General features: G+C 41.2%; 1 protein-coding gene across 1 annotated transcript; it reads right to left on the bottom strand.

The window, feature by feature from the left end:
• LOC104700143 (3-ketoacyl-CoA thiolase 2, peroxisomal) lies at window positions 14,550-18,389 on the bottom strand. The gene is made up of 14 exons (XM_010415612.2): window positions 18,181-18,389; window positions 17,556-17,632; window positions 17,373-17,457; window positions 17,158-17,284; window positions 16,970-17,068; window positions 16,816-16,883; window positions 16,619-16,726; window positions 16,450-16,527; window positions 16,200-16,332; window positions 16,011-16,107; window positions 15,733-15,856; window positions 15,523-15,631; window positions 15,122-15,205; window positions 14,550-15,031 (listed from the first exon to the last, which is right to left on the bottom strand). The coding sequence occupies exons 1-14, from the start codon at window positions 18,268-18,270 to the stop codon at window positions 14,922-14,924; spliced, it is 1,389 nt and encodes a 462-aa protein (XP_010413914.1). The 5' UTR covers window positions 18,271-18,389; the 3' UTR covers window positions 14,550-14,921.

Below are 19,571 nucleotides of genomic sequence, written 5' to 3'. Positions count from 1 at the left end.
AAGAGGCTGGCTTTCCCTCAAGTCATCGGACAATTCTTTAAATTTTTCCGTACTGTTGTTTTGTCATCATTTTTATTTTTATTTTATATGGCGATGTACCAAAAAGAAAGATTACTCTTTATATTGGCGAAGTGCCGAGTTGAATGTAATCAACTTGACATATAAGATTTCTTTTTTGGTTTTAAAGAAATTTCATTATTTTTCCAGCTGTACCCGCAAAATCTTAACAAAAAGATTGGGGGCTGCCTACGTACCCAAAATTGGGATCAAGCCAGTCATAGTTCATAACACAAATAATATTAAGTTGGAGTTCGGATTTCCGAAGCCTCCTTATTGTAGGTGTGTAGGCGATCTAGTAATAGTAACGCTTAATATGAGCCGCATTTCAGGAGTTTTGGACCTGCGTGCCATCCATGGTTAGGAGTTCGTAAACCCTGGGGCGAACTGCTTTGAAGACGAGGTATGGCCCCTTCCAACGAGCGCCGAGTTTGCTGGCGTTTACCTTTTTGGTATTCTCGTAAACTTCTCGCAACACCAGGTCGCCTTCGCTGAAACGCTGCTGACGAACAGTCTTGTTGTAGTACTTGGCTGTAGCATTTTGGTAATTCTGTATTCGGACCAATGCTTGATCGCGCAGTTTTTTGGTGAATTCGATGTAATCGAGCATCACGTCGTCGTTAAGATCGGAATTGTCGACCATCATGGTGCGGCGAAGCGTTGGCACATAAGCCAAAGAGAAAGGAGACTGCCCGTAGCTCGCCTTGGAGTAGTCCGATAAGACCTCAACACGCCGTCCAGCTGACCGCCCAAGCTCCTTTTCTCCGTCCATCTATAATGGTTTTGTTTGTGGATTCAGATAACGTCAGGTGATCAGCGAAGTGAAATGCGTTCCATTGTTGGTGACGATCTCATACGGGAGTCCGTGGCGACAAATGATTTTATTCCAAATGAAGTTGGTCACATCCAGGGATCTGGAATAAAATAATCAGTCATGACCATAAGGAAGCGCTTTGATCTGGAAAGTGGTAGTGGGATGATGAGGTTTACTGCCCAACGCATGAATGGATATGATGTCGTGACTGTGTTTAGCAATTCGGGTTGAATGTGCTTCATCGATCCGTGGCGTTGGCACGGTTCACACTTCGCCGAGAAAGCTTCGCAATCGGCGACCATCATTGGCCAGTAATGGCCAAACGATGGTCTCCATCATTTGGCCAGAATTTTTGCCGCCTTCACCTTCGTGAACCTCCATCATTATACATTCTGCCTCTTTTTGGTAGACGCAAGTGAGCAGAACTCCAGAAGCTCTTCGCCAGAACAGGTTGTCTCGCAACATAACATAGTGCGTGCATCAGGCTTTTGACCGCCAAGATTGCCAGCGGTCTGCCGGGACTTTGCCATCCGCGATGTATAGTTTGATCTCGAGTTGCCAATTGTCTGGAGGCTGCATAACATCTGCCGAATCTTCAACTGGCTCGTCGACTTCCACCAGCACCGTTTCGTCGCGGATAGAGAAAGGCATACCTGCCATGTCGATGCTAGGCGTTTCAATGCATTCAACCGGGAAGGTTCATCGCAGGCCGGGGTCCGAAAAATTTGCCAGGGCGGCGAGAGGATCTGCATACGCGTTTTTGCTCCTCAGAACTTTAATCAAGGAGAAAAAGGTGAACTGTCCTGATAAAGTTTGGAGTAGTTGGCGATATGCTCCCATGCGCTCGTTTTTAGCGTCGTATTCTCCGCTGAATTGGCTGACTACCAATTGCGAATCACAGAAGACTTGAATGCTAGTTACTCCGAGTCCTGGTGCCAACTGCAGTCCGGCCAAAATGGCTTCATACTTGGTTTCGTTATTCGACGCCCTGAAGTTGAGCTTAAAAGCCTGCTCGAGGACTTCATCAGTCGGATGCGTAGGGCTTATTCTCCGGACCCTTGACTGGAGGAAGAGCCATCGACGAAAAACGACCAATGTTCCTCCTTGGGCGTGGCCTCCTCGAGCTCAGGGGATAGCTCTGTGATGAAGTCAGCCAAGACTTGCGATTTTAGGCTCGGACGAGAGCGATATTCAATATCATACTCGCTTAGCTCGATTTCCCATTATCCAATTCGTCCGGACTGAAGAGGGCTATGAAGAACAGTTCAGAGCAGTTGTTCGGTGAAGACGACGATGGAATGCGACTGGAAATAAAACCGAAGTTTCCGAGCAGCAACGACTATAGCAAGAGCAAGCTTTTCCAAGGTCGGATAACGTGTTTCCGCGTCGTTAAGTGCCTTGCTTGTGTAAAATATCGACCGTTGATCGCCGCGATCATCTCTGACCAGCACCCCACTGATTGCCGAGCTGGAGACAGAGACGTAGAGATGTAATGTCTCCCCCTCCTCCGGCTTGTTGAGTAACCGGATGACGAGTCAGATATTCTTTCAGTTGCCGAAAGGCGTTTTCGCCATCGTCCTCCCAGTGAAAATCCTTGTTTCCCCGGAGGAGTTGGTAGAACGGAAGACATTTGTCAGTAGACCGGGCGATAAACCGATTTAGAGCGGCTATGCAACCTGTCAGACGCTGAACTTCTTGTTTATTGGTCGGAGATGGGAGTCCCAATACTGCTTCAATTTGTTTTGGGTTTGCCGCGATCAGAGATTTGATCAGTATGTTGTCAATATAGACCTCCATCGTCCGTCCTAATAAGTCAATGAACATCATATTAACCAGACGATTGTAATTGGCGCCCGCATTTTTAATCCCAAACGATGTTACCTGATAGCGTTCATGAAAGAGAGAAGCTGGTTCCCCACAGTGGCTTCCACGAAACGATCAATATGTGGTAAGGGAAAGCAATCCTTGGGAAAGGCTTTGTTAAGGTCGGTGAAATCGACGCAGACTCTCCACTTGACGTTCTTCTTCTTGACCACCACCGGGTTCGCCAGCCAGTCAGGGTATTGTACTTCCATTATCTTTTCGGCTTTGAGCAGTCGCTCGACTTTGTCTTGCACTGCCTTTGCTTGATCCGGTCCTAGGCGTCGACGCTTTTGTCGAACTGGTTTGAACGTAGGATCAATGTTTAGCTTATGACAAGTTACCGAGGGATCGATTCCGACCATATCTTTAGTGGACCATGCGAACGTCGAGGATCTGGATTTAAGGAAGGCAATCAGCTCAGTCTTAATCCGATCTTTGAGCTCGGCCCCGATCCCAACCGTTCGTGAGGGATCTGTATCATCGATGTTGACCTGGATAATTTGGCATCCCGTGGATTTTAGCAGATCCCTCTCCGATTTGTGGGGATCGACCAGGTGATCCCCGCTCTGTAATTGCTATGCTTTAGCTTTGCGCCTTTGCTTTTTCTCGAGAACAGAGCAGGTCCTGGCAATCTTTTGATCGCCGTAAATCGTGTAAATTCCGGTAGCATTTGGAACTTTTACGCAGAGGTGATAGGTAGAGGGGATTGCCTGCATCGAATAGATCCAGGGCGAGCCCAAAATGGCGTTGTAGATGGGTGGTGCATCTATGACCACGAATTTGGTCTTGCGGGTGACTCCGCGGGCTCAAACCTGCAGCTTCACGTCACCCATTGACATCTTGACTATCCCGTCATACCCGGTTAGCGTTATGGGCTTTGGCTTGAATTCCTCTAGCGTTACGCCCATCTTTTCTAACGTCTGCCAGAACAGGACGTTGACCGTGCTGCCGATATCGACTAGAACCCGCTCCACGTCAAATTCACCCATCGAAACTTCCACCACTAGGAGATCATTATGAGGATGATGAATCCCTTTAGCATCTTCATTCGTGAAAATAATGGGGTCAGTGCTGAGAGGTTCTTCTTCGGAGATCACCTGAACGCTACAGATTTGACGCGCTCGCTTTTTCAAGGCCCGGACAGAATCTTTACATTCTTCCGTTTGACCGATAATCATGGAGGTACGACCCCAAGCTGAAGAGTTCGCGCGCTCAATTTTCTGTCTTTTTTGGTGCTTTGGCGGTCTCGGGAGTCCTTCCGCCGGTGCTGGGTTATTTTGTTGTGCGTCGTTCGGCGCACTGTTCGAAGGATCATTATTCTTCAGACCTCGCCCTGAGTTAGGTCGTCCAGACAAGTACATATCGTATAGATAGTTGGATAGATGTTTGCACTAAGTCGTGGAATGGCCCGCGATCATATGGAAGTCACAATATAACTTCCCTCGTGTTTCTGAGGCCTGCTTATCATGCCCAGTGTCCTCAGAAATCGCATAGACCACGCCGTGCTTAGGGTCCCTTGGATCGTGATGCATGCGGGGCTCCTGGCAGCTGTCTCGACTCTTCTCTTTTGTTGAAGTCGGATGTGTGGGGGGGGGTGATGAGACAATGGAAAGCTCGACCAAAGAACATGGACATGAGGAGCAGCTTCAACCAGAGGAAGCAATGGAGGAGCAGCTTGAACCAGAGGAAGCATTGGAGGAGCAGCTTGTACCAGCGGAAGCATTGGAGGAGGCACTGATCGTTCCGATGGGTCCTCTTAAAGGAACAAAATCCAGGAGGTTCAACCACGATATTAATGGAATAATCAAGGAGCTGGACAAGAAGCAAGAAGATGTAGTTCAAACCATTTAGACGTTGCTCACAGCTCAAGGTGTTCGGTAAAGGGTTAAGTGCTGCTTATGCACTCTTTTTCCCTTGTCAAGTTTTGTCCCATTGGGTTTTCTTGACACGGTTTTTAATGAGACATAAGTAGCACTTCCAAAGCCCCCTTTGCCAACCCAATTTGTGGTCCAAGGCCCATTTCTTTGTCTTGGCCCATTTTCTATATTTTCTCTCTTATTCAAACTTGCATTTATTGCTTTGTAATTTCCTCGACATTATGCATGAGTTTGACCTTGTTAAAGCTCTTGCATGATTTCCTAGGCTTTTAATTCTCTTCTCTCCTTCGTTCCCCTTCTTCTATTTAAAATCTTTGTAGTTCTCATTTGTTTTTCATCAAAAATTTTATTAAAAATCTCTCTTCTTACTTGTTTGATCAGAGAAGTGAGTAGTGTCTTCTCAACTTGTTTATTTATTAGTGTGTCATATCTAAGATATATTCATTTCTGTAGTCTAAGAGATCTCCATCTCTCTTAGAAGTACATTTCGTTCTCCCCTTTAAATCCGCTGCATTCAACCCCCCTACACCTTCGCCGCCGTTCTCCCCTTCATTCCACTGCATCTTCCACCCATTCTTCATCATCATTCCGTCCATTCCTCTTCATGAACTTGAAAAGTGTGTTCTTGGGAATAGATCCTCATACAGGATTATATCATGTGGTATCAGAGCCACTTTGCAACCAGGTTTTGAAATTTCAGTCGTCACTTTCTGTTTTTCCTAGATTTTTCATTCATCTTGCGAGAATTTTATAAAATGTTTTACTCGTTCGAAAATTACGAAAGCAATTGAATTTGAATCGCCTTGGAGTCTATTATTTTTAAAAATTGATTTTGGAATTTTTGGATTCGTTTTCATATTTTTCAGATCTGTTTTCTAGTTACGTGTTTTTTGGAACTATTTATTTGTTGAATCTTTATTTTATTTTCAGGTACCATGGTGACTTCTGAAGAGGAAGAGTCATCCACCTCTCGCCTGGAAAGGAGAATCATGAAGTCAGTCACAGAAGCTATTGCAACAATCCTTGATGCAAGACTTGGCGCTCTACACTTGAACCAAGTCAACCCGGAAGCAAATCAGCATCAAAGGCAGAACCAAGAGGAACCAAGGCCAAATGATGAGACAAGAGAGTACTACAATCACGCCTCTTCTCACAGCAGTCAGCGCAGACGTCGACGAGACATACCCCAACCTAGAGATCCTTTGGGAGGTCTAAAGTTCAAGAATCCCGCTTTCCATGGAACCAGCAACCCGGACACTTACTTGGAGTGAGAGCAGAAAATTGAGTTAGTCTTTGTTTGTCAAGAAGTCACTGAGGTCAACAAGGTTAAAGTTGCTGCTACTGATTTACGACTATGCCTTAAGTTGGTGGGATTAACTTGTTACCAGCCGCAGACGTCCCGGAGATATGCCGATTGAGACATGGAACCAGCTGAAAGCCGTCATGCGAAGGAGATTAGTGCCGAGTTACTATCACCGTGATCTACATATGCGTTTGAGGAATTTGGTTCAGGGAAGCAAGTCAGTTGAGGAGTACTTCAAGGAAATGGAAACCCTTATGCTAAGAGCCGATATTCGTGAAGATGGAGAAGCTGTGATGTCACGATTCATGGGAGGTCTCAACCGAGAAATCCAAGACCGTCTAGAAACCCAGCACTATGTGGAACTTGAGGAGATGCTTCACAAGGCAGTCATGTTCGAACAACAAATCAAAAGGAAGAATTCGCGATCCAACTACAGCACCGCCAAGACCAACTACAGCTCGGGAAAACCAAGTTATCAAAAGGAGGAAAAGCCAGGCTACCAAAAGGACTACAAGCCATTCATCAAGCAAAAACCGCTAGATTCAGACCCAAAAGGTAAGGGTAAGGAGGTGATCACAAGGACAAGGGATATTCGATGCTTTAAGTGTCACGGACTTGGGATTATGCAAGTAAGTGTTCCAACAAAAAAATCATGGTCCTTAAAGATAATGGCGAAGTAGAATCTGAAGAAGAGCGTTCGGAAAACGACTCATCGAAAGAGGGTTTGGAAGCTCCCACTAAAGGAGAGTTGCTTGTTGCAAGGAGATCTTTGAGTGTTCTAACTAAAGCTGAGGAGCAAGCGCAAAGGCAAAACTTGTTTCATACGCGATGTTTGGTCAAAGATAAGGTATGTAGTTTAATTATCAATGGTGGTAGTTGTACTAATGTTGCGAGCAGGACTATGGTTAAGAAGCTTGACTTAGAAGTGGTTAAACATCCGAAACCATATGCGCTCCAATGGCTCAATGAAAAAGGTGAGATGTCCGTCAAGGAAGAAGTCAAGGTGCCACTCTCAATTGGTAAGTATCAAGACGAGGTCATGTGCGACATACTACCGATGGACGCTAGCCACATTCTTCTTGGACGTCCATGGCAATCAGACCGACAAGTTGTCCATGATGGTTTCACTAATCGACACACCTTCGAACACAATGGCGAAAAAACGAGTCTCATTCCAATGACGCCGCATGAAGTCTATCTAGACCAGCTAAGCATGAAACATAGGACCCTCAAACAACCAAACCAATCGATACAAAGGCTAAGAGCAAGGTAAGTCACAATAGTTTACTATTTGTTTACAAAGAAACTCTTGCTTGTTCAACTAACCCCTAACCGGTGCTACCGAGTAAGATTGAGTTGGTTTTGCAAGAATATAAGGACGTGTTTCCGGAGGACAATCCCATTGGTTTAACACCTATCTGAGGGATTGAGCACCAAATCGACTTTGTACTGGGAGCCGCTTTACCAAACCGACCTGCTTACCGCACCAACCCAACCGAAACAAAAGATCTTGAAAGACAAGTAAACGAGCTTATGGACAAAGGACATATTCAAGAAAGCATGAGTCCATGTGTCGTTCCAGTGTTGCTAGTACCTAAGAAAGATGGGAATTGGCGAATGTGCGTGGACTGCTGAGCCATCAATAATATTACGGTTAAGTATCGCCACCCTATCCCTAGATTAGATGATATGCTTGATGAATTGCATGGTTCTAACATCTTTTCAAAAATTGATCTTAAAAGTGGTTATCATCAAATCCGGATGAAAGAAGGTGATGAGTGGGAAACGGCTTTTAAAACCAAACAAAGGTTATATGAATGGTTAGTCATGCCGTTTGGGTTAACTAATGCGCCTAGCACTTTCATGAGATTGATGAATCATGTCCTTAGGAAGCATACTGGAATATTTGTTGTGGTTTATTTTGATGACATCTTGGTTTATAGCAAGACCTTAGAGGATCATGTCATGCATCTTAAACTCGTTTTGGATTTGCTTCGAAAGGAAAAGCTTTATGCAAACTATAAGAAGTGCACCTTTTGCACAAATAATCTTGTTTTCCTAGGCTTTGTTGTGAGTGCAGATGGAATCAAGGTTGATGAGGAGAAGGTCAAGGCAATCAAAGAATGACCAAGTCCTACAAATGTGAGCGAGGTGAGGAGCTTTCACGGTTTCGCAGGATTCTACCGACGGTTTGTCAAGGATTTCAGCACCATAGTCGCCCCGCTTACGGAAGTCATTATAAAGGATGTTGGATTCAAATGGGAAGTTTCACAAGAAAACGCCTTCCAGGCCTTGAAAGAGAAGGTTACTAATTCTCCTGTTTTAATTCTTCCAAACTTTATGAAAACTTTTGAGATTGAGTGTGATGCCTTCGGGATAGGTATTGGAGCTGTTTTGATGCAGGATCATAAGCCCATAGCTTTCTTCAGTGAGAAGCTAGGAGGAGCGACACTCAACTATCCGACCTACGACAAGGAGCTTTAGGCATTGGTCCGAGCATTACAAACTTGGCAGCACTATCTATGGCCAAAGGAGTTCGTCATTCATACTGACCACGAGTCTCTCAAGCACTTAAAGGGTCAACAAAAGCTCAACAAACGTCATGCGCGGTGGGTTGAATTCATAGAAACTTTCCCATATGTCATCAAGTACAAAAAAGGTAAAGATAATGTTGTAGCCGACGCATTATCTCGCATATATGTTTTGCTTACTTCTTTAGATGCAAGATTGTTGGGTTTTGAGCAGATAAAAGACTTGTATGCTAATGATTCTGATTTTAGCAAAATATTTCTATCTTGTGAGAAGTTTACTTTGGAAAATATTATCGGCATGAAGGTTATTTGATCTTTGAAAATAGACTTTGTGTGCCTCACTCTTCTTTGCGAGAATTGTTTCTAAGGGAAGCTCATGGTGGTGGTTTAATGGGACACTTTGGAGTTGCTAAGACATATAAGGTGATGCAAGAACACTTCCATTGGCCGCACATGAAAAGAGATGTTGAACGACTATGTGAACGGTGCGCGATCTGTAAGCAAGCTAAGGCTAAGGTTCAATCCCACGGTTTGTATACCCCTTTACCTATTCCTTTGCATCTTTGGACTGATATATCTATGGATTTTGTGGTTGGATTGCCTAGGACTAGGGCTGGTAAGGATTCTATTTTTGTGGTGGTTGATCGCTTTTCTAAAATGACGCATTTTATTCCATGTCATAAAACTGATGATGCATCTCATGTTGCTAGCTTGTTCTTTAGGGAAGTTGTTCGTTTGCATGGCATACCTAAGACCATAGTTTCTGATCGTGACACTAAGTTCCTTAGTTAGTTTTGGAAAACTTTGTAGTCTAAGTTAGGAACTAGATTGCTTTTCTCTACTACATGTCATCTGCAAACTGATGGTCAAACTGAAGTTTTGAATCGAACCTTGTCTACATTGTTGCGTGTGCTCATTAAAAAGAACCTTAAGACTTGAGAAGATTGCTTGCCGCATGTTGAATTTTCTTATAATCATTCTATGCATTCTGCGACTAAGTTTTCTCCATTTGAAATTGTTTATGGGTTCAACCCCACATCTCTTTTGAATCTAATGCCTTTACCTTTGAGTGAGAGATCAAGTCTTGATGGCAAGAAAAAGGCCGATTTAGTAAAACAGGTTCATAAAAAGGCTAAGGAACCTGTTTATGAGAAGTATGCGAACAAAAGGGCGTAAAGAAGTCATCTTCAATGAGGGTGATCAAGTGTGGGTTCATCTTAGGAAGGAGCGTTTCCCGGAGGAGTGAGCATCCAAACTAATGCCGAGGATTGATGGACCGTTCAAAGTGCTCAAAAGAATCAACAATAATGCCTATTAAATCGATCTCCAAAGTAAGTACAATGTTTCTGATCTTCTTCTTTATTGTGCAGATAATTCGGATTTGAAGTCAAATCCTTTTCAAGTGGGAGAGGATGATGAGACCATGGAAAGCTCGACCAAAGAACATGGACATGAGGAGCAGCTTGAAGCAGAGGAAGCAATGGAGGAGCAGCTTGAACTAGAGGAAGCATTGGAGGAGGAGCTTGTACCAGCGGAAGCATTGGAGGAGGCATTGATCGTTCCGGCGGGTCCTCTTACCAGATCAAAATCCTGGAGGTTCAACCAAGCTGTCAATGGACTAATCAAGGAGCTGGAAAAGAAGCAGGAAGATGTGGTTCAAACCATTTGGACTTTGCTCACAGCTCAAGGTGTTCGGTAAAGGGTTAAGTGTTGCTTATGCACTCTTTTTCCCTTGTCAAGTTTTGTCCCATTGGCTTTTCTTGACAAGGTTTTTAATGAGACATAAGTAGAACTTCCAAAGCCCCCTTTGCCAACCCAATTCATGGTCCAAGGCTCATCTCTTTGTCTTGGCCCATTTTTTATATTTTCTCTCTTATTCAAACTTGCATTTATTGCTTTGTAATTTCCTAGACATTATGCATGAGCTTGGCCTTGTTAAAGCTCTTGCATGATTTCCTAGGCTTTTAATTCTCTTCTCTCCTTCGTTCCCCTTCTTCTATTTAAACTCCTTGTAGTTCTCATTTGTTTCTCATCAAACATTTTATCAAAAACATCTCTTCTTACTTGTTTCATCAGAGAAGTGAGTAGTATACTCTCAACTTGTTTATTTCTTAGTGTGTCATATCTAAGATATATTAAAGCCTGTAGTCTAAGAGATCTCCATCTCTCTTAGAAGTACATTTTGTTTTCCCCTTTAAATCCGCTGCATTCAACCCCCCTTCACCTTCACCGCCGTTCTCCCCTTCATTCCGCTGCATCTTCCACCCATTCATCATCATCATTCCGTCCATTCCTCTTCAAGACCTTGCAAAGTGTGTCCTTGGGAATAGATCCTCATACATGAGTCTATCAGGGGGCCTTCGCGACTCGCCTCTCCTCGTCTTCGTCAACGTATGCGAACAGAGATCCCTGATGAAGAGCGTCGTCCAAATCCTTGGCTTCCGGAATATTGAGGTCCACTTGCAAGGGTGAGCCGGGAATAAGTCCCTTTTTGAAGGCGGCGATCGCGACGTCCTCGCAGACCGAGACGTTGGCGTATTTCTCCTTGAACTTGGTCAGGTATTATCGCAAGGGCTCGCCGGGCTCCTGAACCGTTTCCCACAACTCAGCACTGGAAATACCGCATTCGACAAAGATCTGATAGTTCCGCAAAAAAACTGTTGATAATTGAGCGAAGTTGTCGATCGAGGTCGCTGGAAGTCGAGAGAACCAAGTTAATGTGTTCCCTGTCAAGCTCTCGACGAACAGCTGGCAATAATCTGCGTCCTTCTGTTCCTCGGTGAATCTTGCTTTGGATACGGTAGCCATGAACAAGGTCATGTATTGTACCGGATCCTTCTTTCCTTCGTAGGTCGGAAGCTTCAGTTTTACGGCCGGGACGACCGTCTCCAGAATTCGTTTGGTAAATGGGGTTCGCTGTGTGGCCTCAAACATCTTATCAATATCTGGAGCTGAGCTCACGGCGCGGTGGAGGAGTGATCCCATATCCCCAGCGTGTCCATCCCTCTTTGCCAAAGTTGTTGTGAAAATATAGTTCAGATGATCACCGTTAAGAACATTCTTCTTCACAACAACTTTGGCAAAGAGGGCTTCAAGTTCATAACTATTTACAACCGTGCTATTATAATTACAATCAATAAAAAAATTTAAAAACAATAATACAGCTTCGTTTGCCGAAAATATAGAAAGTATAAAGCTGCAAATGGTTGCTTAAAATTGAAAAAATGGGTTGAATAAAATTGGGTTGAAAATATTCAACTCATTCATCTCCAAAATAGTGGTTGAACAAGTTGAACATTTTTGTTGTAGGATTAGTTTAACTTCCTTCGACTTCAGGCCTAATTTTCTGCAAATTCAACAATCAGTCATAATCAAGATTAATTACTATTACTTTGATATCAATCTCTAAAGATACCGCACCCATAACATCACCTTATTCCTAAATATACACAAATTACTGAACATAATATTATCAATTCGATCAGCAAAAAAACTAAACTTCCCAATAATAGAGAATCCCGCATATTCTTTATTTTTTATACGCAATGATAACAATTTCCAATTACAAACTATATAAACACAGCCTCACCAAGATAGAGTCAAAACAAACAAAGCTAAATAAATTTATACCTAAAACAATGGCGGTTTCTTTTACTTTCCTCAGAGACATTGTCCATACAAGACTAAGACTAAGACTGCATGGAGAATCCAGGTCAAAGTCCTTTATAGTTGGCGCCAATATAAAGCCAACACAGGAGAATCCAGCTTAACACTAACATGTTGATTGGTAACTATTTATGATTTCCTCTTATATTCTTAAAATATCTATGGTTGAAAAAAACATTGACTTCCTCTAATGGTTTCTATTATGTCGTACAAAATTTACAGATTTGATTGGTCAAGTGGTGAACATTGGTGATATGGAGACAGTTGAAGTTAACAACAAGCCAATGCACAAACTCGTGTTTGAGATGCGGGACGAAAGGTTACATTTGTCTGCCTAATTCTAAGCCTTTATTAAAAAAACATGAACTAAAATCAAATTTTGATTGATAGGGACGAGAGGGTATTGTGTACCTTGTGGGGCTCATTTGCTAACAAAGTTTTTAGAGACAGCCAGGCATCAAATGGTGTGGCATTGTGGTTTGTGTCCTCAGATTTGTCAAAGTGAAAACATACAAAGGTAATATTCTGCTCTCACCTTCCTAAATAAAAATTTCAAATGAAAATATAATGTCTTTATATCAAATATAATTGGATCTAACCGTGAAGTTGTGGGGATTTCATGATAAATATAATACTGAAACCATAACAGGTGAAGAACCATATCGATTCAGACGAATTGAGTGTTGCCCATGTAGGAATCACCAATATTCCGATCTAAATTACCAAAACCCGATTTGTAAAACAGATAACTGCAAACAGCAAATTCATTAATAGCAAAACGACAACCTTCAAACCACCATACTAGGCATTTTGGATCAGGAAATGCATTTGCGACAGCATGATTCCAGAGATTATGAAATCAAGTACAGAGCAACATTGATGGAATCAGACACTGTAGGAATTTTATTCGTTTTAGGAGAGAACAAAAAAAAAGACAATCCGACAAAAAAAAGAAAAACTATATTAGTACTTTGTAAGGAACTGGGCCACGACATTTTAACCCATCAATTAAATTTGATGATATTAACTGTTTTTTTCGTAATGGACCTTAGCAGACCAAATGTTTTTTTTTGGTAGGCCATAGGGGACTAAGATCTCCTACAATTTATTAAGAAAAAAAGTTTACAAACGAACTTGTCTTGGGATCGTAGTCCCATTAGAATCTTCTAACAACATCAAACTTAAATCAAGCGGACAAACGTCCAAATAATGAAAACCAAGTGGTAGTGAAAACGCATAGTTAGCTAATCTATGTGCAAAACGATTAGCCTCTCTATACACGTGTGAGATTCGAACTGTCCAGTTCTTTGCAAGGAAGTCATAGCACAAGCGCACTAGGAATGACAATGGATGAGAATCACTTATCCCTGTCTGAAATAAACCAACAACTACTTCAGAGTCCACCTCTAACTCCACAAAACTCATCTGACACTCCCATGCCAAAACCAGGCCATAATAAACCCCCATAGTTCTGTCATTGGTGCCGAGCATATACCAATGTGCAAAGCAAAACCATGGCACCATTCACCATTGCTATTTCGCAAAACTCCTCCCGCAGTAGCCAAACCTGGATTACCTCTAGATGCCCCATCCGTGTTAATCTTACCCCATCCTTCCCTCGGGCGAACCCAGGAGATCAACCTCTCCTCCCTACCTGATTCCTTCCCAACTTCCTTTGTCTTTTGATTTGCCTGATAGATCTCCTGGGAAAGGTCTCGTAAAAACTTCACTCTATTACGACACTTACCCACAACACCAAAGATATTCCCACATCTCCACTTCCAACCCCACCAAACTTCCACTACAAATAGTATAGACCATAGGGTGCCTCCGACAACAGACTGATTCCCCAGATTCTCATAAATCCATTGAAGTAAAGTTTGTGCAAAGAAAACATCTCTCTGCTGTCTCGACACTAACCTGCTCCAAACTCCAGACATGGCAGGACAGTCACACAATATGTGGAGAATCGTCTCATCACCGCTTTTACACACTTGACACAGACCAAATGTTAATATACAAAAAAACTTTTTTTTCAGCTTATATACAAAAACAAAAACTTATGGTGTGAAAGTAAAACATAAAATATATATACTTTATTTTTAAACAGGAAAAATATGATTAGGCATTGTTGTTTATGATGCAAACAAGTGTATAAAATTGTATACAATAAATTATATAGCAAAAATACATTTAACACATAAACGCAAACAAATAAATAATATTTTAAAATCTGGTTTACATAAACTCTAACTACAAAATTACTACAGTTTTAATCTTTGGGTTCATAAAATTTCATTTTTAATAGATATGAAAACAATAGAAAATAAATAAATTGACCGCGGGTTAACGGGTTAAAATCTAGTCTTTATTAAATTGAGAGAGGAACTCGAAACAATATAACTAATTAATGACCAAAAAGAGAGAAACACAATCTATTGAAATAATCAAACACCAACACAAGTCGGAACTCCTGACTCTGTTGAAAGTTTCATTGAAATCTAAAAGTTGTTGACAGCCCAAAAAATCTAAAATTTCTAGAAGCAACAACTGATATTCAAGAAGAAGACCAACGTTCTTAATACATACTATAAAGATTTAAAGATTGTATCCCCCTTCACGTAAAAAAAATACTAAAAAACACATGACCTGGTCAAGAAGAACACAAGACGCTCAGGCAAACATTGGTTGTGTGCTTTATTCAAAACTATAATAATATCTGATGAAGAAAGGGAAATGAGGACCAGAAGAGAGAGGTGAGATCAAATATGTGGAGAGTGAATAGGGAGGGTTTTGCCACAGCGTCATCTTTAGCGAGCGTCCTTGGACAAAAGGCCTTGTGCTTCCACTTTCCTTGCGTTGCGAAGCTCATCAACTCCATCTCCTCTCTCAAACACAGCCGCTGCACCCATTCCCGTCCCTGCCATAATTTTACCAATCAGCCAAAATCCCCAAAAATCATATTCAGACTCCAAACTCAAGATAAAAATAATTCAAGTAAGAACCATACCAATGCACATTGACACTACACCAAAACGGCAGTCTTTTCCACGGCGTTTCATTTCGTGCAACAAAGTAGCAACACAACGTGCTCCTGCAAAAAAAATTAACAAGCATTGGCTTTATGAGCGTTTTATAGTTATATGGACACAGTGGAGGGATTGATAAACTTTGAAGACAACTCATGTCTTTGAGGTTTGAGCGATAGGTCTACTCTATCTAGCCTAGGGCCGACTGCTGCAAATTACAGCTGTTGTGAGTTGGTTATAGAGCCGTTAGTGATGAGATATATCTCTCTGCTGTGGATTTCCTAAGGTTTGGTTGAGAGTTGAGAGTCTCTCATTAATCACGTCTCTATTGTTTGGTGAACTGGAATACGAATAACAGTTTTACAGTCTTATCAGATTATACCTGTGGCGCCCAAAGGATGTCCTATGGCCAGTGCGCCTCCATTGACATTGATTTTCTCTGGGTCAAGTCCCAATTTGTTACGGCAATAAACAAACTGAGATGCAAATGCCTGAACACACAAGGATTCAAAGTTCAAACCAACACGGTTATCATCAGATTGTGCTAGAAGAAACATGTAGTAAGAAGATCATGGAAGTGTTTGCTATATACCTCGTTGATCTCAAACAAGTCGATGTCATCTAGTTCTAAACCAGCCGCCTTAACTGCAGCAGGAATGGCAACTGCTGGACCGATTCCCATGATTGCTGGGTCAACACCAACTGCCGCAAATGTCCTACAAGGTGTCCAACAGTGTCCTACTTAGTAAAAGCCAGAAATGTCTAGAAATACAGCTTCTAGCATATATGTCAACGGAAATTCACAAGGATCTGCAGCATTCAGTTTTTGAGGCTTCTACCACTATAAATTCATCAGGACTTGCCACCTACCTGAATACACCAAGAACGGGAAGTCCCTTTTGCATTGCAACACTTCTCTTCATCAGGAGCACGGCTCCTGCACCATCACTTACTTGGCTGGAATTTCCTGTTTGAGACAGAATAAATGAAGCAATGGATTCATATTTCTGATCAACAAAACTGGGTTCTTAGAAATGAAACAATTTATTCCGGAAGTACCAGCAGTTGTGGTGCCATCCTTCTTAAACACTGGCTTCAGCTTTCCAAGAGTAGCAAGGGTTGTGCTTGCTCGGATTCCATCATCAACAGAAACAGTAATAGATTTCTCATCACCTGTCTTTGGGTCAACAAGCTGAAATATAAAAGACAAGTTATTAACTAATTTTAGAACATAAATGAAGTTCCGTGAAGAATGCTCCAGGAGAAGTCTTTAACGTTACAGTTATTGTATGGAGGATCTGGAAAATACCTTGGTCTTAACAGGAATTATCTCATCCTTGAATTTACCAGCAGCAGTAGCTGCAGCTGCCTTTCTGTGCGAGTCAACCTAGCAATATGACTCGGTAATTAGCATCAGGAGATCAAAGTTACAGGTTATTAAAGTAAATAACACACTGCAAAAAGTTCAGTTTGCTTACAGCAGCTTGATCTTGCTCCTGCCTAGAGACACCAAAGCGTTGAGCTACATTTTCTGAAGTCACACCCATAGGAAGAAGACAATTCTGTGCTTGTACAAACTTCTTCACCTGCAATAGCATAATATGTTATATAAGGCGCCATAAACTTAACAGAGCCAGTCAAAGACTCCAGAGAAGAGAGAACTAAGAGACAGTACCGCTGGGTTGACTGAACCTTCCCATGCCATTGGATTGGTAGTCATGGACTCCAAACCAGCCCCGATACCTGCATCCAACATATCGTCAGCTCAGCTCTCTATGATAAAAAAAAAGAGAGGAAAATGGCGTAATCATAGACGGTTATTCACAAACCAATGTCATAAAATCCAGCTTTAATGGCAGCGGCTACATCAGCAACAGCCTGAAGCCCAGAAGAGCACTGTCTATTCACAGTTCTGACGGCCACGGTTTCTGTCAAAGGCCAGAACAGGATGATTATAAAGCAACTAGAAACAAAGATTTTCTCAATCACTATGTTGTACATAGAAGAAGCTGCATACCAGGGAAACCAGCATAGAAGGCAGACATCCTGCATTCACTGGCTCTCTGAGATCCAGGTGCCAAAACAGTACCCACCACAATGTCACCTACTTCACTTGGGTTTATATTTGTCTTCTCTATCAATGCCTGTACCCAGAAGACAACAAATATATAACTAACAAGTAGAAAAGAAATAAGAAGCAACAACAGAAATAGAAGAAGGTAGCTGACAGACCCTCAAAACAGGTGCAAGCAAATCATCCGGATACGTATCCTTGAAGTTGCCACGTTTGGCCTTGCATAGTGGAGTCCTATGTGCCCTGCAATGGATCACAAAGCGTGAACATTTTAATAACAAGAAGTCTTCTTCATAAGCTGTTGAAAAAAACAACAAAAAAAAAGAGATAGGACTTCATACGCGACAATGACAACATCATCTCCATAGAGAGAGGTCCTCTGATAAGCAGCACTGTCCCCAGCCAAGCAAGCAGAAGCCTGATCAAAAGTCACGTTACAGAGATGATACGAGTATTCATCTTATCAAAAAAGGGCAATATTGCAAATTTAACGAATATTCATACATATATGTATGTATATATGGCCTATACAAAACCAATTTCAAGAAGTACAATCTAATAAGAAGAAACATAGCACGAGCCTGATCAAAAGTCACGTTACAAAGATGATACGTGAATTTTCGAAATAAAGCTTTTGACTTTTATATATAAGACATCACTGGAATTTGCAAACTTTTTAACAGAACACTGGATAATTCAACCCGATCGAATAAGAATCAATCAACCAAACCAACCAATCCCAATCCAAGTCTAACAAATTCAATCTCAATCGAGCTGAAGCTTTAATCATTTCAGCTCAGAGGTATACATCAAATCAAATTATAACTCAGTACCAAAAAAATCCGAAATTCAATACAAAGAGTCCAGATCAAGAACGATCCGGAGTACCCTAGACGATAACAAACACAAGAGAAAGAACAAACCAAGAGATCGCGAGAAATCGAGAGAGAGAGAGAGAGAGCTTACGGAGAGAGAAGCCTCGAAACTGTGAGAAGAAGAAGAACAAGGACGGAGATGTTCAAGAAGAACCCGTTGTCTCTCGATCGCTTTCTCCATATTTTTTTCTCCGATTGATAAAAAAAAAAAAAAAAAGCTTCGATCTGTTTTATCCGAAATGGGATGTGTTGTTGTTGTACAAGAAAACTACACTCCTCCTCCTCGGTCCATGATCCTTTTATAAGGAAGAAGATTTCACTCACCGCTTTTCTCGTTCCTGTTGTGTAAAAGTAATTAATTAATAAATAGTACCAAATTAAGCAATTAATATTAAATATATATATATATATATATATCTTTTTCTTTTATTTGCTTTTAGTAGAGAACCAACATTTTTATTTGTACACAAATTCTTATCATTTTCTTTTTTTTCGACAGTGACAAAAGTTCTTATCTTATATTGTAATAATTTTTGACGACAAAAAAAAATATATATATATATATATATATTGTAATAATTTAAAAAAAAGTTTAGCCTTCACCTTAAACTTATTATACTAGAAGAGAACTTTGATATTAATGTCGTCTTTGATAACAAAAATTGTGGTATGGTGACTGTTAATAATAATATTGTGAAATAATTGATGATAATGATAAGGTAATGAGTATGAGAGAAAGAAGAAGATAAGATTAGGCGTGACGTTTGCCCCCGCCCCGTCTTGGGGCTTTGAACTGCGTGCCGTGTTTACATTTCAATCTTCTTCTTCTTCTGGATCTTAACCTTCTTACTATTTATCATGGTCACTCCCAACTTTTTCTGATAATTTCTATTTACGCCTTATAGTTTAATTGAGTATTTAACAACCCTATTGAATATTGATTCTCGATCGCCATTTTCCGTTTTAATTTTTTTTTTTTTTTTTTTTGTCGACCTATTAACCTAATCCCTACATTCGTAGGGAGCAGAACTCGATCTCTGGTGTGATAGTGTCTTGTATATTAAGGACTTGCCTTTGACCACTGCACTATGATCCCTGGTCCGGGAAGTCCTCGTGTTGCATCCCTTCCTCTTTTGTGATTTTTCTTCTTTTTCTCCAACGCAAAGCTTAAGTGGAACTGTGATCGTTAAGTTTACAATTAAAAAACAAAGGAGTTTAGCTCGTTTAAACGAAGTATATATGAAGCACAATCTCCTTTTCTTGTTTTTTTTTTTAAATTACGTAAAACATATTTTGTTGTCAGACCACGACTGTCTACATATGTGTATATATTTGTAGGTGGTTAGGAGCAAACTAATCAAACCCTAGATGATATAAGAGTTATAATTATACACTCTCAGCATTTTTAACAACAATGACCCCAATCGATATGTATTACTCATTTTACAAGTTAATAAAAAATATAATAATCGACAAAAGCCA

Source organism: Camelina sativa, chromosome 7, assembly GCF_000633955.1.
Source record: "Camelina sativa cultivar DH55 chromosome 7, Cs, whole genome shotgun sequence".
Lineage (NCBI taxonomy): Eukaryota > Viridiplantae > Streptophyta > Magnoliopsida > Brassicales > Brassicaceae > Camelina > Camelina sativa.
Note: the sequence above shows the minus strand (reverse complement) of the source record. Positions and strands in the feature narration are given on the sequence as shown.